The sequence below is a fragment of the Haemaphysalis longicornis genome, unplaced genomic scaffold (genome assembly GCF_048455015.1).
Source record: "Haemaphysalis longicornis isolate Haplotype H1 unplaced genomic scaffold, Haemaphysalis longicornis Haplotype H1 scaffold_9, whole genome shotgun sequence".
NCBI classification, from domain to species: domain Eukaryota; kingdom Metazoa; phylum Arthropoda; class Arachnida; order Ixodida; family Ixodidae; genus Haemaphysalis; species Haemaphysalis longicornis.
This window is the reverse complement of record NW_027526460.1, coordinates 157,290,563-157,318,244: the sequence shown is the minus strand read 5'-3', so window position 1 is coordinate 157,318,244 and position 27,682 is coordinate 157,290,563. Positions and strand designations below refer to the sequence as shown.

Genomic DNA, 27,682 nt, shown 5'->3' with positions numbered 1-27,682 from the left:
ATGATTCAAACACCGAAAGATGAGGGAGACTGGTTTGCCTTTGCCAACGGTTGTGAGAAATGCTGGCAGTTTCCCAACTGCGTAGGAGCTATCGATGGGAAGCACGACAACATTGTTAAACAAGAAAAATCAGGGTCTTTGTATTTTAATTACAAGAAAACCTTCAGCATAATCTTGTTTGCACTACTGGACTCAGAATGCAAGTTTGCGTACATTGACGCGTGTGATGACTCGCATCCCCCGGCCGCAACAACGAGCAAGCAGACGACGGAAATAAGCCGACGGTGGAAGAGAAGAGGATGACGAGCGGGTCCACGCGGGGCGCGGAGCACGAGAAGGGAGTGTGCCGGCAGTGACCGCGGACGGGACAGCGCAAGGATTCCTCTCGGGAGGCGGTTCGAGGGCAGGCCAGGAGCGTTCGCGCGCCGTGCTCCGAGAATCGTCCCGGGAGCTGTTCCGGGACTCCTCTGCTGCAAAGAGGGGTGCCTGTTCCCGCTGGCGAGATCCCGAAGCGTGATCCGGGCCGAGGTTCGGGGCGAGGCCTAGAGTGGCCAGGCACGAGCGCGGGCATCGGTGTTCCGTCCAGGGGCCTCTGAGTCTTAAAAGGCGGCACCGAGAAAGTGTACCGCCACGTCTCCGGACCACCGGCACCCTACACGGGGAGCGCTCAACACGTACTACCGACGTCATTCCGCCCAGCGTCGAATAGACTAGACGTGAGCGTATCGCCTCCTTTGTTTTCCCCTCTGCTCGAACTTTGGTTCGGACTTCAGTGTTATAGCCATTCCTCCGCGTGGCGCGTGTGTTACTTTTTGTTGCCAATCAGGTCGCCAGTTCTTTTCCCCAGTGTTTGTGTGTCCTCAGAAGAATATATGTTTTTTTAGTTGTTCTCGACCCCTGGCGTCACCCGTCGTTGATCCTCCTCCGCGAGCCACACGCCCGCCTGCTTAACACGCGGCCTCACAATTTCTGGCGTCCGCGACAGGACGCGTGCTCGAATTCCATCTAGAGACTAAGCAGGCAAGTGGGTGTGGCAAGCGAGGATGGAACTAGAAAAGTTGATGTCCATTGGGAAGGAGCTAGGACTGTCCGGACCAGCTCTAAAAGAATGGATTGACGAGGAACGCATAAAAGAAAGGGACCGGCGCGCAACTGAACGCGAGGCGGCTAAAGAAGCGGCAATACTAGCCCAGAAGACAGAGTCCGAGACCAGAGCGCGCATTGAGGCTGAACGTGCCATGCTAGAACTGAGGCGGCGGCTTCAGGAAGGGTCGCAGAGTTCTAATGATGTGGGAGGCCACACTGCGACTAATGCAGCACAAGGCGTCCACAGCCCTCACAAGTTCATTCCTGCCTTCAACGAGGATCGAGATGAGCTTGACGCCTACATCCAGCGTTTTGAGAGGGTGGCAACCAGTCAAGGGTGGCCCTCAGACAAGTGGGCGCTGTCCCTACACTTGTGCTTGACTGGTGAAGCTCTTAGTGCCGTTGGTCGCATGTCTTCTGAGGATGCCATGAATTACCCTAAACTAAAGCAGACCCTACTACAGAGGTTCAGATACACCGAGGAGGGCTACAGGTGCAAGTTTAGGGAATCCCAGCCACAGGACTCGGAGACAGGCCGTCAATTTGCGGGCCGCCTACTCGGCTACTTTGACAATTGGCAGGAGCTGGCCAAAACGGAGCAGACGTATGCCGCGCTCCGAGACCAAATGGTGGCCGAGCAATTTCTCGACAGGTGTCACGAGAAGCTAGCCATTTTCCTCAAAGAGAGGGGCTACAAAGACCTGGACCAACTAGTCGAAGCAGCTGACCAGTACCTCGAAGCTCAAGGTCTCAACAACTTGGCAAGAAGTCGAGAAGACGAGAGGGGCAGGCCACCTGAAGTTGACAAGCCTCCTGACCAGCAGGACCGTAAGGCGAGGCCTTACTGCTTGCTATGTAATAAGCAGGGCCATTGGCCAGCTGACTGTTGGACGAAGTCGACGTCTCCGGGTTCCAGCCATGCCATCAAGAAGAATGCCTTCTGCTTGAGGGGCCGTAATCTCGGACACCAGGCTGAAGCTGGCGCAAACCTGCCCGAGAACCAGGGACAAGCAGCAGGTTCATTGCCTGGAGCCAATTCCTTTGCGATGGAAGCGCCGACCAAGTCTCAACGACGCCACGCTCCGCCAGAGCATCACTGCGGAAAGAAACGCGAGGTGTCTCAGGAAAAGAACCCGGTATTAGCAAGCACGGTTCTTGGAGAAGGCAGCGTCCGCGTCCCAGAAGACCTGCGCGGTCGGAACCTGCCGTCGTCTTCGCCAGCTGTAGAAGGATCGAAGTCCCACAGTTGCGCCTACGCATCAAAAAGCGAGGCTCCAAGAACAATGCCGCAGGTACCTGCCGTTGCTGACAGCCCCTGCACTATCACCTCTGCTGACTTATGTGCGCTACAGCAGCAAGACCCTTCTCTCCGAAAGTTTTTCGGCAAGGTCGGCAGAAAGGGGACATTCAACGCAGCGGTGATCGAGTTCGGGAAGACTGCTGGTGTTCTTTACCGACGGCATCAGTTGCCCTCCGGAAAAGAAAGAAAGCAAATCGTCGTCCCCCAGGATCTACGCGGCATCGTCTTGGATAAGGCCCATCAAGGAACCCTCGGAAGTCACAGGGGTATCAAGCGAACCATGGAGCGCGTCTGCAAGGACTTCTACTGGCCTGGGATGAAAGCTGACGCTGCAGGCTTTGTAAAGTCGTGTCACATTTGTCAGAGCGCTGCGCCTAAATACCGAGTAGCCACGAGAGATCGTGCCAGGGATCAAGACATTTCGGCGTGTTGCCATCGACGCGATCGACCACCTCTAACCCACAGCCAAGAAGAGAGACCCCTTCACAGGGCTCAAGGTGCCACACGCACCCAACAACGAAGTTGCGGGTGTGTCTTTTCCTCTAACTCCTGTACTACCACCGACTGCTCGTGCCGATTAGCCTGTACATTTCCCACCCACTGACAGAGTAGGCACGGAAGGGGGCACCTTTGTCCAACTTTTTAAGTAGGCAGTTTAGTCTACAGAGTGTTTTTAAGAGTGGCAAACGCTGTTTCTTTTGTTGGTTTCCCTTTCATTGGGCTAGAGACTGTTTTGGACTGTTTCGGACAGTACTCTTGTCGTGGTGCTAGAAAGTCTGGCACGAAAGAACGTGCTTCAGTGCCATATGTCTCGTCGCGGCCGTGCTAACATTATGTGCCGAGTTTTGTTTGTCCCAAACAAACCTCTCGGGCAGGGGGGTGAATGTGATGACTCGCATCCCCCGGCCGCAACAACGAGCAAGCACACGACGGAAATAAGCCGACGGTGGAAGAGAAGAGGATGACGAGCGGGTCCACGCGGGGCGCGGAGCACGAGAAGGGAGTGTGCCGGCAGTGACCGCGGACGGGACAGCGCAAGGATTCCTCTCGGGAGGCGGTTCGAGGGCAGGCCAGGAGCGTTCGCGCGCCGTGCTCCGAGAATCGTCCCGGGAGCTGTTCCGGGACTCCTCTGCTGCAAAGAGGGGTGCCTGTTCCCGCTGGCGAGATCCCGAGGCGTGATCCGGGCCGAGGTTCGGGGCGAGACCTAGAGTGGCCAGGCACGAGCGCGGGCATCGGTGTTCCGTCCAGGGGCCTCTGAGTCTTAAACGGCGGCACCGAGAAAGTGTACCGCCACGTCTCCGGACCACCGGCACCCTACACGGGGAGCGCTCAACACGTACTACCGACGTCATTCCGCCCAGCGTCGAATAGACTAGACGTGAGCGTATCGCCTCCTTTGTTTTCCCCTCTGCTCGAACTTTGGTTCGGACTTCAGTGTTATAGCCATTCCTCCGCGTGGCGCGTGTGTTACTTTTTGTTGCCAATCAGGTCGCCAGTTCTTTTCCCCAGTGTTTGTGTGTCCTCAGAAGAATATATGTTTTTTTAGTTGTTCTCGACCCCTGGCGTCACCCGTCGTTGATCCTCCTCCGCGAGCCACACGCCCGCCTGCTTAACACGCGGCCTCACAACGCGGGAACTCCAGAAACAAAGGGTGATCGATCCGTGTGGCAAAATACTCCCCTCCAGAAGGAAATCACCCGCAATACGGCTCACCTGCCCGACATTATGCCCACATCCTCAGGCCTCCAGATCGCTCCCGTAATAGTGGGAGATGATGCATTCCCATTATCTCCAAACCTAATCAAGCGGTATCCGGGGCAAGAGCTGGCACCTCCACAAAGGATCTTCAACTACGGGTACGTTCTCTTCCTGTGTTGTGAAGCGTCACCTAACGCACCTCTATGCATATTGCTTCAGGCTCTCCAGGGCACGTCGAGTTTCGGAAAACGCTTTCGGCATCTTGGCGCACTGGTGCATTTTGACGACAGTGCATTCCAGAACCGCAAGAGTAAATAAAATGGTGGTACAAGCAGCTTTTGTCTTGCACAACATGCTGAAAGGCGAGCAGTGTGAGCCACTCGAAAGAGAGTAACACTGGCGGCCGCAGATTCTTTCCCCTCAATCATGCCAAGGGCCGGCCGGGGCAGTAGCCGTAGCAATGTGACAACGGCTTAGTGACTACAGTGTCCTGGCAGGATGCCCGTGCTGGGGTGGAAGTTAGTGGCTACAAACATAAAACAACTCGGCCTAAGTGTTCTCCTGGCCCTGAAATGTGAGATATGGTAAAGCTGTACCGTGGTGTTCATTGCACATTTGTATTGATAGCGCTGCAGTCGTTCTACGATGAATGCCATAATTGCGTCTTTGCATTCAGCCCGCTGAGGCACTGTCATTTGCCGGATGCGACCGGTGACTACTGCACCAAACGACGAACAGTTGTCGGGCGCAGGCGTGGGGCATCTATGCATTGCGCCATTTTGGGGAGTGCTGCTATACTCAGCTCCAGAAGCTCAGCAGCTCATTCCTGGCCGCCTGACCTCCGCCGCCTCGCAGGGCGCTCAACTCCCTCACAGCGTCTTGTTCCGGCGGGACTGTGTGTGAACTCGGCTCTGGGGGTGGTTTTGAGCAGCTGTCCCCTCACCAGACTGCAATAAAAAGTATGATACAGGAGCCACAGCTTAATAATGCACGATTCCTTTATGTGGTTTTTATATTGCCGCGAACCATGTATGGGTTTGTTTATTTATTGTTTGTTTTTACTGCCGGGCCACGCCCGGCGGTGTTATCTGCGTGCTAAGCAAAGCGCGTCTTCCATTCTTTATTTTTATGCCGCACGGGCTATCACATTCACATAAGCAGACTATTTCGCCCTAAGGTCGCTAGCCCAGAATAATCTTGTGTGATCTACAATGTTCTGGATCTGAATCGACGGTTCCACAAACACTCGCGCCGAAAGATAAAAGCCTGCAGAGCAGACGCCGCGGCATTTCATTTGGCGACACTCGTCTGCGCAAGTCCCTTTGTTGACCGCTGCTTCGCCGCCTCTGTATTCTTTTGAGTTGTTAGGGGAGCACAAGTTCGCTCCAATAAACTTGTTTCTCATTCAAGACAACTGCGTCGTCCTTGACTTTGTGACAATATCAAACAAATTAACATGAAGCCATGAATGATACACGATAACCTTTGTAGCTATACTGTACCGTTGAATGTTGTCTTGTGTGCTGGTGCTGTTTGAAGTGCTATGTAAGTGGTTAATTAGCCGCCTATGTTTACGTTACTTGTTGTAACAGTCAGCTACACTACGGTATATATGTAACTCTCTCGTACATTTACCCGCTTGCTCTGTGTGAGTTTTGATACACCAAAATTAAAAAGTTCAAATAGGCAACATACAAGAATTAGCCTCCAAGCTTCACATCATCTCCTGCAGTAAATCAACTCTGGGTTAGAGACCATGAAGATGACAGACAACGCTCCAATCAAAAGGCTGAATTTCATTGCAACAACCTCGCTTTCTACAGCAAGCCATAATTATGAGGTGGATGCCACCAATACCCTTACGAGCAGCAGTAATGCTGCACCCCGTCTAGAGTGACTCAAGTACAAATGTATTTTTTTCTCAAACTGTAGGCAGCAGAATGGACCACTGGAACATGCACGCACAAATATGGATGGCTTGTAGCTATACAATGGGACCACTTTGCGCACTTGAACTTTTTTTCATGTCGCACAGAGGGCACGAAAGTACTGCTGTGCCATACTCTGTATTTCACCTTTGTTTTAGGTTGTGTCTCTTTAGTTTTGCAGCAGTAAAAAACCTATGTAGCGCACCTGAGTGATACGTGCTACAATAAAATGATTTACTGGCAGATTGTGACATATGTCTCTCGTTATATTATGGTAGGTAAATTCTAGCTATCCACACTATCAAAAATAAACCAGTTAGCATGTGAAACTTTATTTTTGGGCAAGAATTTTAAATAATAATGCTATTTTTAAAACGATTCAAATATAGAGAAATAATTATGAGGGGCGCGTAATTATGACGGGCGCGTGAGGCGTGCGTAAACTATGATTATTCATGGAGTACTACAGCCTCGTGAAGACAAAACTACGTCAGAACACAAATTCTCATCATCTCTGAAAGTCGAAAATCTTCGCTGACAGGGTGGCTGTCGGTGGGTTGTGTTGCGCCGTCCAGGAACTTGAGGGCTCTGTAAAATTTCCACTTTCCGACTTAAGCTTCATCAGCTGGTTGGTCTCTCTTTGTTTGAACAACTTTCTTCCTCTCCTCGCGGTACCTGCACCGCATGTTCTGGACTAACGATTTTCACCCGTATCAAAGAAAACGAAGAAGCTTTAGCGCACTTGTTCACGACTACCCAGCGATGTGAGATTTACTGTTGGGACGTCGTACACAATTATTGCAGCGTTTAAGTCTTCAATCATAGATTTACTTCACAGCCTGAAATAAAGTATCCCATCGCAGTTTGCAGCATCTATTAATGTAATCACTTGCAGTTTTCGGGTTTGAAAATCCGAAACAGTGATCTAGGAAGACGAGCTTTGGCATTTACATCTGACATGCAGCAATTTTCTCTCCTATCGTTTGGTCACCGAACAACAGTCCGCAATGAACCAAAGCCACAAAGTACCAAAGCTGTGGTATTCACAGCTTGATAAACGGTTTAAATACGTAGATCTAGCCGTAAACGCTTGTAATGAGAAAACGTGCTACTCACCCACTGTGTAAGGCGCAAGCTCCGGGTGCGGACGGCCATTTCGTTCGGTATCTGCTTCCCAATAGCTTTTTCTATTCCAGTCTTATTGTAATCTGTGTTGCCGGGGTCCCTCCCAAAGCACAGGAAATTCCTCCACCAAGAAAAAAATAAAAATCGTATCGCCCTCTCTATATTTTGACATCGCTAGCTGACAGAGAAACAGCTCCAAGCAGCTGGAGCAAAGAGCGAGGAAGTAATAGTCCTGACGATGGCAGTGATTACGCCGCGCTCATCGTAGATGGTAAATGATGTTTTAAGCGATACACGCTAGTTACAAATACAACATTGAAATAAACCATAAAAACCATTAAACTATTCCTCAAAAGCAATAAAAAGAAAGTGCGTCACACTTCAGTTTCAGCTTGTGCTAGACAAGCCTAAGAAATCCCTCCGTCTCCGCCGCCAAGCGTTGGATCGTTTGTAGCTTGCGATCAGAAGCGCCGGAGAAAGACCGTGACGTAGCGGTCACGTGGCGCGCACTCCTAGGATCCGAACGGCGGATTTCTCCGTCGTGTGAATGCTCTTAAAAAGCGCAAAGGCATAGCTCTAGCCATCTGTTGGGACCTCCTGCAACCCCGCACCTGCCGTAGGAGCCCATGTTACTTATCATAAAACTGTGACCGAGGAGCATCGTTCCCTCGCCCAGTCCGCCTCCATCGTATGTTCCCACAGCAACCTCCTCCCGAATGCAAGTTATGTTTATAGCCCGGCACTCCTCCTCATATCATATTAGAGCGCAAGCAAAACCTCAATCTCCACCCTCTTCCATCTCCCCCTTCCTACCCTTGAGCTGTGGGAGAATGTGGTGACTAGCAGCGATCTAGGTGTCCAACACTTTTGGCCTCCAGAGTGGAGGCTGCCCGCTCATCACATGGTTGCCTGGAAATTGGAAACCACTGCCACTTCACCGGCTCACTAAAAAGTTTTTCGCTTACTCACTCACTTGCCTGAGCACACTATCTTGGTGCATTCCGTTTAGCGAGATTTGCAGTGAAACACGATCTCCAGACGTTTTCCGCAACCATGACACGCCTCCGCTTGAAGCCCATGTATTGAGAGCAGGCGGTCTTAACTTCACGATGAACTAACCAATTATGACAACTTACTAAGCTGAACGTGGGTCATACCCATTAGTCTCATTAGTATAATGCCAGCCCGGGCATCGCCGGGTACTACCGCTCGTGCACTTATACACTGCATGCTTCGTCCCTCGCCAGGTTTCACGTTAGTGGAGATCGCCCAGGATTGTTTTGTGTCTCGATCTGGACGCAAAATTCTTTCATACTCGATGATACGTATTCAATACCTTTTTTTCTATTTCCTGCGACCTGTGAACTGTGACCCGTGACCACTTTCATGCTCGATGATACATATTCAATGCTTTTTCAATTTGCTGTGATTTGTGATTTGCTTTGTTTGTTCGTATCGATAACATTGTGTTTTTGAAGTTGCTGTTCCTGTTGCCTTTCAAGCGACTGAGAGCTTGATCTAGTATAACGTCAGTTTTTCCAGCAATGCGTTATCGCAGCTGCGAAGCGCTCGGTCCGACAACAGTACAGCCGCCGCCGCGGGCGCATGCGCAGATCTCTCATGCTCGACCGAGGAAGACGATCGTTGAAAAGAAGAGGTTGGGCATGACCAGGCTACAGTGAATTAGAATATTGTAATACTGCGCATAGAATATTGTAATAGCCCATTTTCAATGGAAGACGCTGAAGCCAGAAAACCGGAAATCCGCAAGGAGCGCTGCCGCAGAATACTAGGAATAAATAGTGTAGTGTATATAAGTACCGCCGGCACTCGTTTTCCCTGGGTTCGAATCCAGGCGTGTGCCCATAATTTTTTTAAAGCAAAGCTTTTTACCTCTACCCCCAAGGGTTCTTTCGCGACCGTTGATGTCACCAGAAAACTACAGCGAACAAATAAATCAACTTCCTGGCACCGCCGGGAATCGAACCTGGAACTAATACACTAACAAAGCGAGAGCCCGCTGTCTTACCGATTTAGCTACGAGCCCACGCGAAGACTGGGAAGACAGGTGGTGTACTCACCAAGCACATCTACGGGTTTACCCCCTGCGTTCTCGCTGAATGCCACGTGAAAGCGTCACGCGACCACTCACGCCGTCTAGCGGCCCTGTGCGCACCTTGCTCATGTGCTAAGAGTTACAAAAATTAAAGGAAGCTCACACAAAAATTAAAGGAAGCTTTATGCTTGCGCCACTCAGTCTTGCCTGATGATTGGCGCCTAGCCCGCGTTGTGGCTGTTTTTAAAAAAGGAAATAGCTTGAAAATGGAAAATTATCGACCCATCTCACTAACATCAACCTGCTGCAATATTTTGGAACACATAATCGCCTCTTTTATTAACAAAATTTCTGGAAACAAACAGCGTCCTTTCCGAGTTCCAACATGGGTTCCGCAAAAAACCTTTCTACCACTACTCAACTTGTTACAACCACTCATGAAATCGCACAAGCTTTAGATTCATCTAGCCAAATAGATTTAGTCTTTCTTGACTTCAGTAAAGCCTTCGATCGCGTAACCCATGATAAACTACTCACTAAGCTTTCTTCTTTGGGTCTTCCTGCGTTTATAATTAACTGGATGAAATCATATTAACAAACAGATCACAGTTTGTGGAAGTCGACGGGTGCGCATCTGAAAGACTTGGTGTAACATCTGGCGTTCCACAAGGCAGTGTTTTGGGACCGGTTCTTTTTTTAATTTACATCAATGACATAACATCTGCTATTGACCCGAGAGTTTCTATTAAATTATTTGCAGACGACTGCCTTATTTTCAAGGAAATCACGGGCACCGATGACCAAGTTTTGTTAAACAGCAGTTTGACGGGAATTGGTCAGTGGTGCTCTACCTGGGGTATGAGCTTGAACGCCGACAAAACAGTTCTGCTTCGTGTAACGAACAAAAAACAACCCTTTCAGTTTTCTTATTCAATAAATGGTGCACCACTGGTAGAAAAAAGCCAGTACAAATACCTCGGGATAACGTTCACCAATACTCTGTCGTGGTCAAAGCACATAGAAAACATCTGCGCATCTGCCACACGCAAGTTAGGCTTTTTACGGCATAAACTCAAAGCGTCACCAACGCATGTCAAATTACTGGCCTTCAAAATGGTAGTACTTCCTAAACTACAATACACTTCGGTTGTATGGGACCCCTTCCTTAAAAAAGATAAATACCGGCTTGAAATGGTGCAAAGACGCGCTATACGGTTCATTTTCAAAAAATATAGGACCACTGACTCACCAACTTCTCTAATGCTGGCGAACAACATTTCAACCCTGGAAGATAGACGAAAAATTGATAGGCTGAAACTGTTGTTTGCTCTTTATACTGGTTCCACAAAGGTAAATGCATCGGTATACATTCAGCCACTTCAATCGCGCCCCACGAGACATCGGCACACGCACAATTTGCTTCCGTATCGAGCCCGCACAAACATATTCAAGAATTCGTTTTTTCCATGTACAGTATCGGAATGGAATTCACTGCCTGAAGTGGTCTTCACATCTCAGTCCATTTGCCATTTCGAGCGTGCCATATTGTCTGTACTGTAGTCTGTACTCGACTTGCTTTACTGTTTATCGCAATTGTGATTGTATAATAGGCAGATATACTCATCTCCGTTGTTCTGAAGGTCGTGTTAACCTGTGTTTAAGCTCATCTATACAACTCTGTATAATGTACTTATCTTCTTGTATTTTGTGTACGCTTGTTTTTATCTTTCATCTATCACGCTTACGTGTGTTTTCCACTTATTTTTGTGGCTCTCCTGCTTGGTCTTTTTCAAGACCGCAGTATATTGTAAATAAAAAAAATGCCTGGTATCTCACTTCTAGTACGCCAATGTGCTAAAGCCTGTGGCCTCCACTGTGCACGTAAACAATCACAGCTCCTTGTTGTCCGCCCTCACGCCAAACCAAGGAATACATTCAAATACTCCTTAATGGCCAGGCCATCACTCCAAGCCCCAGCATCAAGATCCTGGGCCTACATCTCGAGCCTAACATCAAGAGTGACGTCTCCTTGCAGCGCCTCAAAAACAGCATTAATCACATCATACACATGATCAGGAGATCGAATTGCCACCAAGAAGCGCGGCCTAAAGGAATCCGGTACCTGTCGATTAATTGAAGCTTTTGTCCTCGCGAGAGTTACTTACGTCAACCCCCTGTCTTCTTCTCGACAAGGAAGACATAGATATGCTTTATATAATGATTAGAAAGGAGGAGGAGAAGCAGGAGGAGTGAAACTTTATTTTTGATCAGAATAAAAGAGAGTTAGAGCCTGTGGCCCTCCGCACAGGTTCAGTCCCTATTCCGGGACCCCATTGGTCAAGGCCGCCACCCTCGCCCGTCGAACTAGAGCCCTTTGAGACTCCAGCCCCGAGCAATTGAGCAGGGCTGCCTCCCATGCCTCTCTGGTAGGGGAAGGGTTGGGGGATAACGCAGGGTTGCACTGGCATTCCCACAACATGTGGAAGGTGTCGGACACCTCCCCACAGTGCAGACACCGCCCATCTGTTTTAGGGTCGAAATGCTTTGCTACTGCAGGGCACATAAATGTGTTCGTCTGCAGGCGCCGCAGTATTCGCTCATCGGCCTTGCTCAGACCCTTTGCAGGGGCTGAGTAAAGCCGGCGGTTTCTCGCAGTAATGTTTTACGATTTCTCTAAGCCGCAGACGTGGTTTGCTAATCTCCGAGCCGGGAGAGCATGGGTGAGGCGTCCGGTGGGTAAGCGCTCGGGCAGCCGCGTGCGCGGCCTCGTTACCTCTCAGACCCTGATGCCCCGGAGACCACACAATTTCTTTAGGAGCGGGGTCTACGAACCACACCACTGGTTTTAAAATTCTGTAGGCCAAGGGTGGTACCGTGCCCGCTAAATACCTTTCACAGGCTCGACGAGAGTCCGTTATTATTGTCCTTGACTTCGGGTTAAAGGCGGTCGAGCAGGCCATTGGTCTTCTCATGAGTGCGTCCACACAGAGGCTGCTTAGCACGGGGCTCCACAACACGGTTGAAGAGCTGATAGAACGCCGTCTTTCTAACCAGAAGGTCCGACTCAGAACTGCGATAGGAAACCGCATGCTTCACCAGATTGTCTGGGCAGCCCGGAATGTCCCTCCGCTTGACGAACTCCCAGACTCTTGGCGACTAAACCAAAGATGATCCCTTTGCTTAGAAATATGAAACCCTCACATGACGAGGGCACCGAAAAGCATGGGCTCAAGCGCTAAGCACCACCCTCGGTGGGGATCATGCAGTTATCTACACAGACGCCTACAAACATCGAGGGGAGCAATACGCCATCATCGTGGCTACCTCCAGAACCAACCTCCTTGCGTGTACCTCGCTTAGGACCCAAGAAAGGACGGCAGCAGAAGAGGCAGCCATCACCTCGCTCAACCAGGGGTTCGGAGGGTATTCATCAATTCCTAGCAAGCCTACTTGAATTACCAGTAGTGTTGGGTGTCCTGACCTGCACTGCGTGTGCTAAAAACCACTCCGCAAACGGTTCCATTCAGCTCATCTGGACACCTCCTCACGCATCAATGGAAGGCAACAAATACGCCCACCCAACAAGCCTACGCTTTTACCTCCCGTGTTATGGAGCTGCACGAGGACAGTCACCCGCTTGTCACCTTCAGTGAGATAACCCAGCATTATCGCCTTCTGAGACAGACCGTACCTTCGCCTGACCCTGACCTTTCCAGAGAACAACAAACTGCCCTACGGCTCATACAATCCGGGCTCCTTCCCACAGCCTACGCGTCTTCACTTAATGTATCCGAATCGCTACGACGCTGAATGTAAATTTTGCTCAGAAGTAGGAACACTCCGCCCCGTATTCGGGGTGTGCGACTTTAGCCCTGAGCACCCTCCTCTCTTTCCGTCAACTACCCAACAAGAGCAATGGGAGATGCTGCTGTCGAGGCCCTCTCTACTTACCCAGCCTAAGCGGTTGGACAGAACACAGGCCGCGCGGACTGCATGTGGGCCCCACAGAAGAAGGAATCACTCCCCAGGGCTGCACTCTGGGCCGTTGAGAAATCTGAACAGAAGTATTTCTTCCTCCTTCTCCTTCTCGGCCGCAAATCTCGTCGCCTCCGTCCGCGGCGCAGAGACGGAGAAGACAGATCGTCTAATACCGGGTTGGAGCTTACTTTAATTTTATAAAAAAACGTTTCCACTCTTGTGCTACACCAATACAACTCAACCAAACACCGTTAATGCTTTATGCATTGATTTAACCTTAACAAGAGTATCTCTTTAAAGTAATAAACGATGTGGCTAAGTGCATTTCACTTCTCTCTGGTTTTGCTATTTGTAGAGCGATGTGAGTGAATTTAAGTGACGTCGCATGGGTAATCGTTATGGGTGCCGTTTACAGCTTTGCTTTCCAACCACATTCACGGGGTGGATTGGCGCGATTTTTTTAGAAGCCCATGACTAGGAATAAAAGGAAATGCTCTGTGCTGAACACTACCTGATTTAATGCTTACAAAGATTTATGACACCAAAAATTGGCAGAAATTCACAGAATTATCTACTGATGCGTAGCATTCCTATACCACTTGAGCAGAGTGTGTCCTTTGCAGCCAAATATGAGTACGAAAAGTTAAAGACGTTGGTTTATTTTATTCTTGTTACGTTTTTTTCCGCAAATGATATAAATTTATAGAATTATAGCGATGCAGCGTCTTTAGTTCTCTGATAAGGCTTTTTTCCGAAGATGCAAGGTGTACTGCAGAGTTGGACCAGTGGCACTATTTTTTATTCCTATTTCTGACGTTCTTTTGCGGGCGTTTTTAGTTTATTCTTCGGTGGTGCGGATAAATGTATAAAATGCATATTTTTATAATTTGTGAGATCATTTTAGGGAAATGTCATTTTACTTTTATAGTTTTGATCGGGGGGTTTAAAAATGCTGTCCGACCAGTTATCCCCATTTACCCTATTGTAACGATTAAAGCTGTTTTTTCCCCCCACATCTGCATTGTTGTGGAAATTCACGACGTTACATGGTGCCGGCTGCAGGGGTACTCGGCAAAAAATGCCACCCATTAATTCGTCGCATAAGTCTCGGCAAAACGATTAGGTGGGCCTTCAGCAGAGATGACGGTTGTACGCTTTCCCCAATCGCCGACTCCTCCCTTCCCCTACCGAAGGCACCTACTTGTAAGAGAACTGGAATATTTCAGTGAACTGTTCCCGAGGAGCATCTGGAATCGCTTTCGCTTCTCAGTGTTGCGCTCGGGGGAAAATGCGCGGAAGACCTCATCTAACAAACTCTCATCCGGGATTGCCAACATTTTCTGTGGCATTTCGAGCCGGCCTACGTTGTCGCATTAAAAAAAAAGGAAGTGGAGGGGAAAGACCATTTGGCCCCGCAGGCTTTTTCACGGCAATGGTGGCTCCAGACACACGTATTCAGACGCGCGGCGGTGGCTCAGTGGCTAAGGCGTTGTGCTGCTGAGCACGAGGTCGCGGGTTCGATTCCCGGCCGCGGCGGCCGCTTTTCTGATGGAGGCGAAAAGCAAAAGCGCCCGTGTGTACGAGATTTCGGCGCACGTTAAAGATCCCCAGGTGGTCAAAATTTATCCGGAGCCCTCCACTACGGCGCGCCTCATCGCCTGCGTTGCGTCAGCGCGTTAAACCCTACAATAAATCAATCAATCAATCAATCAATCAATCAATCACTCACACGTATTCAGGCTCTTTATTTATTAATTTATTTACATAATACTGTAGACCAGTAAATGGGCCAAGCAGGAAGGGCACAACAAAGAAAAAAGTACACGCACATACAATGCAATAGCATACAATGCAATAAAAACAATGGAGTAACATCAACTCAGAATTCGCTTGGATACATTAAACAGGCCAAGGTGAAATTTAAATTCCGTGCAGGCATAACAGGTTTTCCAATCCAAATAAAACTAGAAAGCGTGGTAAAGAAGCACAACTTAGAGACGCGTAGCTAAAATCACACAGAAATGACAATACTAATTAACGCTAATATTCAACAATACTAACCCCTCATATATTTCGTCACAATTTCACACAAACGCACAAACAAAGTCAGCGGCAAATCACGCGATAATAGCTTTTAGATATTTTATATTTATCATTGTTCTTTAGGGATTCATTTTCTGCGTAATTCAGTTTCTGCGTAATTATCTTGTTTAATTACCTTTCTACAATTTTTTTAATTTTAAATCCAGACATCCATTTTCAATGTCTGTAATTTACCCGTTATGCCTCGGTGGAACGGAAGGGTTTCAGTCTATAATAATTAAAAGTTGCTAAAATGTTCGGGCCCGGCTTTCGTGACATTTCTGCTAAAAATGCTTCCTGGAAATTTGCTCCATTCGTCTACCGTGCGTGGAAAGCATCAAAACTTGAAAAGTGTTTTTTCTGGCGAAGTATGGCTATAAGCTTTGGCTATGTGTATGTCGTGTTTTCCTCGTGTTTAACGGACTAATGAATGGTGTGGGTGATAATCCAATCTCACACTTAATTAGAGATTCTAGAATCCAATCTCACACTTAATTAGAGATTCTAGAAAAGCTAAGCGGGCAATTCGGAGACTAATGTGCAGAGATTGGATTTTGTTCAGTGCCATGATACCTGACGGAGAATTAGTTATTTTATATTTAATTTAAATAAAACCAACAGCCCTCCTCTGCACCTTCTCCGATTAGTTTAGGTTTTTGTTCGTGTACGGGTCCCAAACAACCACTGCATACTCCAGTTTAGGCCTAATATGGAATTGTAGGCTAAAGCTTAACCTTACTACGTGTACCTCGAAACTTATGCAGCAAACACCACGTTTATTAGTGCTGATGAAGTTACATGCCGAACGTTGTCATTCCAATCTAATCTAGAGTTCAATACAACACCTATGTACTTAAAGTTACTAACTTCCTTCACTAAGGCGTTTGTATTATGTGCCTAAAAATTATAGGGTTTCGTTTTTTGGTTATGCGTAAAAGAACTGTTTTTGTAGTGCTTAACTTTCATGCCACGTTTGTCGCACCAAGATGAAATGTCACATAAAGCCCTATCTAGCCGATGTTGGTCTGTAGCAGACTGCACTTCCGTATAAATCATGATATCATCCGCGAACCTTCCAACAATCACAGTATCACCACCCACAGAGACTATATCATTAACAGACGACCAATTAAGCAGGGACCCAGCACACGTCCCGGGGGGACAGCTGATGTCACTGGTAGGGAAGAGGAACAAGTACTGTCGATATGTACAAATTGCGTTCGATCTTTGAAATATAAATTAACCCAATTTACGAGTGTTAGTGGAATCCCTGCTGCTTTGAGTTTGAAGAGAAGGCTGCCGTGGGGAACCCTAGGAAATGCTTTGCTGAAGTCTAAAAACAAAACATCTATTTGTCGAGACTGATCTAAGGCTGAACTAAAAGTGTGAGCGGCGGTAGTAGAAAATCTCATTCTAAAGCAATGTTGACCGGGACTGAATGTTTTATTTTTACCAGCGGATATGGTTTGCTGTAGCTATGGTAAGCCGTGGATATGTTATTTCCAGTGGACATGTTTATCTACAATAGCTTCCATGATGTTGGAACAGCATGTTGAGGAAATTGGTCGATATTGGTCAACATGCAAGCGGTCACCATTTTTAAAAACAGGAACTACTCCAGCGATGAGCCAATCATGGACCAGTACGAACGCCCGAAATATTTCACGAGAAATTACTGTTAAAAAATTCCCCCGCATTTCCCCGAAGGGGAGTATGAGGAAGTGCGAAGCACGGGGTGATGCTATGAGGGGGAGTTTGTTGAAGTTTGGTGGCATTTTGCCCGTTAGTTACATTAACACCCCCTCGTGATCACGTTCGGCTTAACACGCCTCGTTTGTCCCTCTGCGGAAATCTTGGTGAATTAACGTGTATGTTCCAGAGGAGGAGCGCACCGCACCGCAGCGCACCGCAGCTGCGAAGCGCCGACCGGAGTGAAGGGAGAGGAGGCGCAGTCACGTGAGAGAATGCAGAACTAGCGGGTTTGTAGTATCACGTGCACACCACGCAGTTATCAAGCCGCTATAACGCCGCTGAGTCGCCAACGCACGCCGCTGACGACGTAGTTTGAATGCGTTAAAGATATAAGGCGCGTTACTAACACTCATATCAACGTCGCGTCTGTGGCTTAGTCGGTAGAGCGTCGCGCTGCGGCCGCAAAGTCCGCAGATCGAAACCTGGCGCCAGATGCTGTTTTTTTTTTATATAGTGTAGTGGCCTAGCTGGCGTGCCGAGAGAGGGTGTTGCGAGCTGGAGAGTAGTAAAGGGGCTTTAGGAGAGTAGGCGAGGAGGGAGAGGAGGCGCTATGCGAGCGCGACGATTCAGGCTCGCTTAAGAAGTGCATTCGCACTTATTCCTGGCCAATCTCCCACGTGGGTATGCGCCATGTCAGCGGCCAGGCAGCGCACGCCCATCTCCCCCCGTTGCTAAGGAAGACGAAAAGCGCGCGCACCCGCAGCTGTTGCTATGCGGACGGCGGAAGGTTCGGGGTCGCTTATAAAACCGAGCTAAATATTCTACAGAGCGACGCACAACGGCGTTTGGGATTTCATCCGGGCCACAGGTGCACTTAGGGTCAAATCGCAGAAGCATTACAAAAACTGCTTCGAAAGAGACACGCTCGGTATGTTCGGATGGAGCCTCCAAAAAACATCGTCACCTTGATCGGTTGAAAACAAATAGTGAAAAGAGAATGGAAAGAATTAGCAGTGAAGCGACGAGATGTTTCAATCTTGCCATCAACCAATAATACATCAACCGATTTACGTGCCTTGGGGATGTGATTCCAAAACTTTCCTGGATCGTTTAAAATGAACCGCGGAAAGCATTCGCAAAAATACCGTTTCCTTGCTGATTTCACGCTGCTGGAAAGTTCGGACGCTTCCCTGGTTAAGACATCAAAATCGGGGCTCCGACTCTTCTTTATACGTCTAAATCGCCGTTTTAAGTGAATAATTTCCCGGTTAACCCGGGGATTTACCCTTTTTGTTTGTTTTTCTCTATCAGGTATAAAAGATTTTAGACAAAATCTGCAATGCTCCTTAAACATTTCCCTTAAATTCCGGACACGTTACCTCGAAAGTTTTCGTAAGCTCAGTCAAGGTAATCCAAAACAGACTCGTCCCTCGCCTGGAGTGTTCTTTGACATATTTGTGTTTCACTCCCGCCGAACTCTTTCACGCTCTAGAAAAACATTGGCAACTACAACCTTTGGTCAGAAATCCAGCTTTTACACATAATGACTACTCAGAAAAACAGTGATCTAAGAAAACAAGATCGAGTATGGACCTAGCTGCACCGCAAATTCTGGTGGGCTCAAAAACAACCTGATTTAAATTAGGAGTTAATATAATGACGGATAGAATATCAGAGTGTTCTCCAGCCCCGATACGTCCAGATATCGCCAACAAGCACAAGTCTGTTTTGGCGCAAATAATGCCATTTCCAACGGTTCGGCTTTACTGACAACACAGTCATATTCAACTGGCAGTCATATTCAACACAATGAGCCTATTGCGATAACAAATACTCCTGGGATCATGTCACTTTGACTGCGACTGCGCGGGGGACAAAATAAGCCTAACTCGTCTACTTTTTCAAACATACGTTCCCTCACTCATTTTAAGTTTATCCACATAAAGTTTTGAATCTAGACCCTCATCCTCACCCTTGCGTGGCGATTCCCAGAGCAGTTTTCGCTTGCGGTGTGTTTCTTTTGAATAATCGTTCTGAACATAAATTTTCAAGCTTTTCAATCTCTTAACATTACTGAAAACAACCTTCTTCTCACTGAAGTCGTAAAAGTACAAGATTATTGGTCGAGCCTTTCGTTCGCTTCTACCGCTTTCATTTTGCGTAGCTACCGGTCTCCTTGATGCGTTTTCCAAGTCTGTGAATACGCCCAACGGATGAAACCTTCAGGCCAAGCTGCTTTTAAAAAATGAGTGCCCATCCACTCAGTGCAAACGGAACACCTGCAAAACTGCACGCCCTCCACGGCGTGTACGAGACGAAGCACTTCTGTTTGTAATTTATGACTGAGCATACTTCCCAGCCAATTGCCTGAATGAAATTTGGAAAGACCCGACCTTTATCCTAGCGGGCAAACACAGAGCTGTCTCCCTCCCGCGTTGTAGGCATCGTATTGTTTGTTTAACACGCCAGCCCAATCCGCTATAGGGACCGGGCAGCCTGACGGGTGGCGCCACCACTCGGCGCTCCGCTCGTCAGTGGAATGAGCCGGTGCATTGGAATACGCGGCCTCCGTGTTTGCTTCCCTGCTTTGAATGGTTTGGTGGTGTTATGAGGGTATATGTGCGGTGAAACGAAGTCTTGAGAGGTGTGTTGGGTTCTTAGATGCAATGACGGCTACGTAAGCTTGTCGGGCGCTTCTAAAGTAGAACGGCTTTTGCAGCGATTCACGCTTGGCTTCACCCGATCTGAGTACGAATAAAACTACTATCATTAGTATTAATTTCTTGTTAAAGGCACTAACGGCTACGTAACCTTATTTTACATTTGTAAGGTTGGGAATGAGCTACATTGATATAAGCGCTTTTTGCAGCGTCTGCACCTGGCTCTGCGCGATCTGAGTAGGAATAAAACTATTAGTATTAGCATTCGTTTCTACCAGTTTAAATTATTTTCAGTGGTTTCAGTGACGACGGTTTAACGCCAGCCTTAACGCTGGGATTCCTCGATACGTGTGCTTTGAAGAGAAAGGCACGTACGTACGAGATATATTACCGGGTGGCCGCGGAAGCATCGTGGCAGTTTACACTTTTTTTCTGTAACTTTGTGCCTTCGGTTTTGGTGAGCGACACTGTGACAGCATGGGAGCTTGAAAGCCGAAGCGGAGCTCCCATGTTTGTAGTAGTCATTTTATCAAGAGCCAACGTTATTCAACCACCCAACAGCCCAAGCTACACACCTTCCCCCTCCCCTTTTTAGCCATGAGACTGTCAGATTTATATCTCCCACCAGCACAACGGGGAGGTCATCAGTAGCGGCAGTAAGCTCTGCTGAGCCTGCATGCTCCTTCCCTCCACACCCAGCCCTTACACGCCAAAACTGGCAACCGGGGATGGGCGCATATTTAGGCGTGTACTACACCGGCGCAGGGAGAAATACTACATGCGGCCAGACTATGATCTATTATTATTCTTTCGTCAGAAGAACTATGACGAGCTGATCAACGGGAGCCGCCGACACGACAATATCGCTCGGAATTGCTTTCAAGCTAAAGAAGAATTGTGTGCTCACACCGGTGTTCCAAAGGGGCAAGTTTCTTTCAACTGGCAGGGTCCTGCAGCCAGCGGGCGAGGAGGAACTTGCGGCAGCGACAATACAGTTTTTTAGTAAGTATACTAGAGAGGGTATGGAACCAGGGTGTAGACGAGCGTTATGGAAGATTACTAGAGGATATTTACAGTGGGTCCACAGCTACAATGATCCTCCATAAGGAGAGCAGTAAAATACCTATAAGGAAGGGCGTCAGGCAAGGAGATACGATCTCTCCGATGTTATTCACAGCATGTTTACAACAAGTATTCAAAACATTGGATTGGGAACAGGTGGGCATAAGGGTTAATTGAGAATACCTCAGTAACCTCAGATTTGCTGATGACATTGGATTGTTAAGTAACTCGGGCGTGGAATTGCAAAGCACGCTTACCGCACGGGACAAACAGAGTAGAACCGTGGGCCTGAAAATTAATATGCAGAAAAATAAAGTAATGATCAATAACCCCGGGACAACACAGCGGTTTGAGATAGGTGGTGAGGCCGTGCAAGTGGTAAGCGAATATATCTACTTAGGCTAAGTTGTGACCCCGGATCCCCACCATGAGCCAGAGATAATTCGAAGGATAAGAGTGGGGTGGAGTGCATTCGGCAGGCATTCCCAGATAATGAATGGCAGCCTACCATTGTCCCCTAGGAAGAAAGTGTATGAAAGCTGGATCTTACTGGTACTCACCTACGGGGCAGAAACTTGTACGCTCACTAAGAGGGTTCAACTTCAATTGAGGACGACTGAGGCTGCAGTGGAACGGAAGATGATAGGTGTAGCAGTAAGGGACAAGAAGAGACTGGAGTGGGTCAGGGAACAAACGCGTGTTAAGGACACATTAGTAGAAATTAAGAAGAAATGGACGTGGGCGGGGCATGTAATGCGAAGGCAAGCTAACCGTTGGTCATTCATTCCCAAAGAAGGCAAGCGGGCCAGGGGGTGGCAGGAAGTTAGATGGGCAGATGAGATCAAGAAGTTTGCGAGGATAAAGTGGTCGCAGTTAGCGTAGGACCGGAGTAATTGGAGATCAATGGGAGAGGCATTAGCCCTGCAGTGGGCGTAGATAGGCTGGTGGTGATGATACTAGAGAGGAAACTGCGCCTGGGAATCGATTTCGTCGTGGGGGATCATTGGCAGACGACAGCTACTGGTTTGGTCTTGGAATGACAATTGGGTTCTTAAGCGGTTTATTGGATTTGATTTCTTCACTACAAATTCGCTGACGAGCTACGAGGCATCCGAAACGCTCTCTGTTCTGTGGTATCCTTGAGGCGTGGCAACTGCGTGCTCTGTGAAAGAGCAGGCAGTGCGCAATCGTACCTAAGGTTGGCCATGCCGGAGTTGACGGAACGTATGACTGAGCGGGTAATATGCCGCAGCGAAAGTTGTAGCTATCGAAAAAAAAACCAAACGTACTTAAACAAGATACACGAAATATGGGCGCCTACGGGCGTCCATATCATTCGTTCTCCCGCGACTGTTCAACGCCACATTTTCCTTTCTCTTCAAGTATGCACCAACACGCTCAGAAACAAGCTTTCTTAAACTGTAGCCGACGGTCGGGGCACCGGTTCGCCACGAAAGCGACGTTTTCATAGGCACGCTTTGTAGGCAGGGTTTCATAGGCATGATTCGGGCGCTTTCACACCCGTTCGCGCTGCTGCTGATTCTCCGCAACCATCCTCTAACGGCACTACGGCCACTGTCCAACAACTACAAAACTTGTGAAAGAGGCATTAGATGGTTGGGAAGGGAGCAGCGTTGTGATAACGGTTGTGAAAGAGAGGTCGGCGGTGGTGAGGAGGAGCCCGGGAGCGGCGCCGAGTAAATCGGCTTCACCGGAATGAAAACTGGGGGAGCGGCGGGGGGGGGGGGGGGGGGTGAGCCATATATATCTTTGCAGTAAGATGTTGCAGTAAGACCTTACCTTCTATTTCGGTTCATTTTCAGATTTTGATATGGCCTCGGGTACCCAGAAACACAAAGCGAAGCCTCAAGCTTGCATTGCAAGGATTTCATGCCGGATATGTCATTCCGCATTGACTCCTGGGAATATATAATCATGTCTAAAGATTTCTGAATATCTGGACCAGGGTTGCTCTCAACATAGCCACAAAACAGTAGTTTGCATACAGACAAACACTCGTACGCAATAAAAAGATAGCGCTGAGGGCACGGCCGAACCCCTATGGGAGCGCGACATCACTTTGGTAAGAAGAATTATGACCAACCTGGAAAGCAAAACGGGCTGCATGCTTAAAGCCACTGGCGCGGCGGCGCTGGGATTCCAGCCCAGGATCAGTCTGGCCTCGGCGGGAGGTGTGAAACGCTCTGCCAACTGCGTCATTAAGTCATGTCCTGGATGGCGGTACGAACACGCCTTCTGTCCTTCCCTCTAACTTCTACATTCAGATGGTGCTGCCTTCTAGGACAGGTGAAGCGAAGTAGTGCGGCATGCCGCCAATGAGCACCGATATTTCGCGCCCCAATAGTGCAGCGTATAGCAGTGGAAGCTGCTGTGTTCGTCCGTCTGCTGCCTATGTGGAACGCCGCTAAGCTTGTGCAACGCCGCACCCGCATTCCAGAAGCTGAGCTCGTCAAAACGCAAGCGTCTGGCGTACATGCCACGGAGCAGAACCAATGTGGTCGCCCCTAGTGTCACTAGATAAGATACAGAGTACCGTCACTGAGGCGCGCAAGTGAGCAACGGTGGCCATTTTGTTGCTTATCAATGTTGCCAGATTGCCGCTTCGGCGGCCTTAACGCTAACTTGGACAAGGTCATTTGTAAACAACACTGCCGGAGACGCAGCAACACGGCATCTTCGGACGCACTTCTGTAGCTGAAATGCTACGAAGCGCGTTATCTTTGATTCGCCTTCGTAACGATGCCAGTCGCGCGCAGCCGCAGAGCAGGGAAGGTCAAGCTGAGACTACCACAGTTGGCCGACGGAAAACGCATAAACAACAAAATGGCGGCACCCATGAACCGTCATAGTGTAAACAATTGTCAGGTGATGCGAACTGACCAATGATCCCGGCGGCGGCACGGAACAATAGGTGAAAAGAGTGCCAGTACTCTGTAACCTTATCTAGTGACACTAGTCGCCCCTTTGTCGAAGGGACCCACCAGCAGGACGTTGCTCGCCCAGCACACAGACTTCTGCCGACCCGAAAATCATGCTCCTTTTGCTGTATCAGGCCGTGACTTCACCGAACGATTTGCTGACAACCAGTTCGCTTTCGTTCGCACGGTTTGCGAGCAGCTGGTGTTTAATCGGATTTGCGCAATGCTCCGGCACGTGTAATATAGTGTCTAATGTTGATGCGTCTAACGGTGCCATACCAACGAATTTTAAATACCGATGGCAGCAATATTGTCACGGCATGGCCTGTTGCACGCACCCGGCCACAACGAGCAAACAAAGAAAGGATGCCTCGCGGAGCAACCAACCAATCAACAGCGGCCAACCAACTAAGCCACGTGCTGAAGAAGAAGGAGGGACACGCGTAACGCCGCGAGAGAGAGCTCGGTGGCAGCGGGACTAGGACGTTCTTTTTAGTGAGGCACAAGTTCGCCTTTTAATAAATCTGTTTGTCCTTTTACAACCAACGTCACCTTCTTGAGTTTGTGCCACGCTACACTGGTAGGGGTGCGGGGTATCTTCAACCCTATGGTTTCGACTCCTCCTGCTTCGCGAGTATCAAGCCCCAAAAAGCCGGCAGCTGTCTACACCCCGGTTCATCGCAGCAGCCGTCGACTGCTAGGCCTCGCTCCTGAGTTCTCCACTGTTCCCGAGAAGAAAGCGTCGGCTCGTCACATTCGTCAAGAACCACCGATGGAACAAGCGCAACCTTCACAGGTGACTTTCAAACCACAAGTGACTTTCCAACATCCTCGAGAGCCTGAAATCTTTCATGGTGACTTGTTCGAAGACGTGGAGGACTGGCCCAATCAGTTCGAGTGCGTCGCTTTGTTCAATCAGTGAAACGAGGTTCAAAAACTGCAACAGGTGTACTTTTCTTTGGATCACGATGCGAGAACATGTGGCTTGAAAATCGGGAAGGGTCTTTGCGAACATGGGAAGAATTTTGTCAGGAGCTACGGGAAGCATTCTCCAGCACGGACCGGCGAGAGCACGCACAACGGCTTCTTGAATCGCGCATTCAGAAACCGAATGAGAGTGTGATCATGTTCTCCGAGCACATGGCGCGCCTGTTTCGGAAGGCGGACCCCGACATGTCTGAACCCAAGAAGTTGCGCTACCTAATGCATGGCGTTAAGGAGCAGCTATTCGCCGGGGTTTTACGGAACCCTCCACGGACTGTACAATAATTTGTAAAGGAGGCTACGGCCATCGAACGAGCCCTCCAGGACCGATGCCGCCAGTACGATCGCTCAAGCAATGCATAGTTGGTGAATACTGCTGTTCTGTCTGCCGTCAACGAGTGCTCCCTGCGTTACCTCATCCGCTCGATCGTACGTGAAGAACTCCAGAAACATAATGTCCGTCCCAACCAGCCAGTTCGAGTTTCTGTTGTGGAGGCCGTACGAGAGGAAATCCGCCAGGCACTTGCACTACCCGAACAGTACCCGGAAGAACAACAAGTGAACTACGCAAATGTCTTAGCTCGCCCACAGTCCGAGCCACAAGTGAGCTACGCGAATGTCTTGGCTCGCCCACAGTGTCACATGTCAACGGCACCACGTCGACAGCCAGTTGCTGGAACAGGGCCTGGGCCCGAGCCCAGACCCCATCCTCAGGTACGCAAGACGGACGTGTGGCGTACTGCTGACAACCGGCCGCTGTGTTACCACTGCGGCGAAGCAGATCACGTCTACCGTCGCTGCCCGTACCGAGAAATTGGACTTCCCGGTTTTTCGCCATCTGCTCCCCGCCCCCGCTTTGGTGAACGACCTCCACAAATTGAAGATTATCTTGCGACGAGATCAACTGTCAGGCTTTCGCCGCGTTCACCGTCACCAGGTCGTGCAAACAGCCCACCCAACGTTCATCGAAGCTGTCAGGACGTGCTCAGGGGAAGGTCCCCAAGTCCTGGGAGACGGGGAAACTAAAAGCGGCAACCTCAGGAGGCAAGGTTGCTAAGGACGACAGCCACCAAGCCCCTCCAACGACCCACACGAACGATCCGACAAGGTTGACGTGTGAGGAAAGTGGCGACGACGTGGTGACCTGCGGTCCAACGGCGCTGACAACCGAAGAAAGCGGCGATGACGTCGTCTTTTTGTCTCTTTTGTCGACGGGCACGAAGTGACTGCTTTGGTGGACACTGGTGCGGACTTTTCTATAATTAGTCAACGTCTCGCGTCACGCTTACGAAAAGTTAAAACCCCGTGGACCGGACCTCCCCTCCGTTCGGCTGGTGGACATCTAATGGAGCCCGTTGGAAAATGCACTGCCAGAGTTCGCATAGACGCTTCAGATTTTGTTTCCTCATTCATCATTCTGCCGCAGTGTTGCAAAGACCTTATATTAGGCATGGACTTCCTGGGAGAACACAAAGCAGTAATGGACCTCCGCGAGCGTTCCGTCACATTTTCGACTTGCTGTGTACCTTCAGAACTCAAAGAGGACCTATGCTCGGCGTTGCGGGTTATCGATGACGGGGTTACTTTGCCACCCCGATCACGTGCCCTTGTATCTGTCAAGTGCGACAAGTCATGCTACGGGGATGGCATAGCAGAGCCGAATAGCGCTCTTTTTCTAAACCTTGGAGTCGGCATTGCTCGGTGTATAGTGCACCTAAATGATGGTTGCACCGCGATCTTACTTACAAACTTTGGACATGAGCGTCAGCAAATCCCGAAAGGTACCGCCGTGGCAAGCTTTCAGAACTTCGCTGACGGCGCAGAATGTCTTGTGTTACACACAGAAACATCAGACACTGAGCGCTCGCCCCCCACTCTCGATATTTGTCCAGACCTGCCACCCGAGAAACAGCAAGGGCTTCTCCAGTTATTGCTGGAATTCCAAGATTGCTTTTCTTCGACATCGAGGGTGCGCCAGATAGCGCTAACAAAGCACCGCATGGTTACGGACGACAACCAAAGGCCCATTCATCAGAATCCTTACCGTGTCTCCCCGAAATAAGCGATGCCACACATCAGCAGGTGCAACAAATGCTCGAGGACGATGTTATTCAGCCATCTCAAAGCCCGTGGTCGTCACCTGTGGTCCTAGTGCAGAAAAAAGACGGCAGTCTACGCTTTTGCGTTGACTACAGAAATCTGAATGAAGTCACAAAAAAGGATGTGTATCCGCTCCCGCGCATTGACGACTTTCTGGACAGACTGCGAAATGCGCGCTACTTTTCGTCGATGGACCTAAGAAGTCGTTATTGGCAGATAGAGGTCGATGAGCGGGATCGTGAAAAAACTGCCTTTGTGACACCAGACGGACTTTATGAGTTTAAAGTTCTTCCCTTTGGATTGTGTTCCGTTCAGGCAACATTTCAGAGGATGATGGACACTGTTTTGACCGGCTTGAAATAGCAAACGTGTTTAGTCTACCTCGATGACGTTGTCGTGTTTTCCGAAACCTTTGACGAGAACTTGAAACGGCTGACTTCTGTCCTTCGGGCCATCCGTTCCGCTGGACTCTCTTTGAAGCCTGAGAAATGCCATTTTGGCTACGAGGAGCTCCGTTTTCTGGGCCATGTTGTTAGCCGCCAAGGGGTCCGACCTGACCCTGACAAAACTGCAGCCGTCGCTGACTTCCCTGTGCCTACAGATAAGAAGTCCGTGCGCCGCTTCTTGGGCCGGTGCTCCTACTACCGACGTTTTATACAGGCCTTTTCGCACACTGCTGCCCCACTGACCCAACTAACACGAAATGACTTGAGCTTTGTTTGGGCTGAAGAACAGCGAGCGGCTTTTGACGAGCTCAAGCAACGCCTACAAGCTCCACCTGTGCTGGCGCAATTTGATGAAAATGCCGACACGATGGTCCACACAGACGCAAGCAACGTCGGACTCGGAGCAGTTCTCGTACAACGGTAAGACGGCGCGGAAAGGATTATCGCTTTCGCGAGCAGGGCCCTTTCCCGCGCAGAGTCCAACTACTCCGCCACCGAAAAAGAATGTCTTGCTGTTGTGTGGGCTGTAATGAAGTTCCGCCCTTA

The 27,682-nt window shown here is 49.2% G+C and overlaps 1 protein-coding gene across 1 annotated transcript; it reads left to right on the top strand.

Moving 5' to 3' along the window:
- Window positions 1-27,024, top strand: LOC144153512 (uncharacterized). Its single transcript, XM_077685145.1, has 6 exons — window positions 1-221; window positions 1,739-1,914; window positions 4,023-4,242; window positions 4,304-4,357; window positions 25,227-25,304; window positions 27,006-27,024. Exons 1-6 carry the CDS (start codon window positions 1-3, stop codon window positions 27,022-27,024), a joined length of 768 nt encoding a protein of 255 aa, XP_077541271.1.
- The last annotated feature ends 658 nt before the right edge of the window (window positions 27,025-27,682 follow it).

What these genes read in the sequence shown, in the direction of transcription:
- LOC144153512 (XM_077685145.1), top strand. Translation starts at nt 1, where the DNA reads ATGATTCAAACACCGAAAGATGAGGGAGACTGGTTTGCCTTTGCCAAC. An exon ending in GCCTCCTGACCAGCAGGACC is followed by an intron (nt 1,915 to 4,022) that starts GTAAGGCGAGGC and finishes ACAACGCGGGAA; the next exon opens with CTCCAGAAACAAAGGGTGAT. An exon ending in CAAAGGATCTTCAACTACGG is followed by an intron (nt 4,243 to 4,303) that starts GTACGTTCTCTT and finishes ATATTGCTTCAG; the next exon opens with GCTCTCCAGGGCACGTCGAG.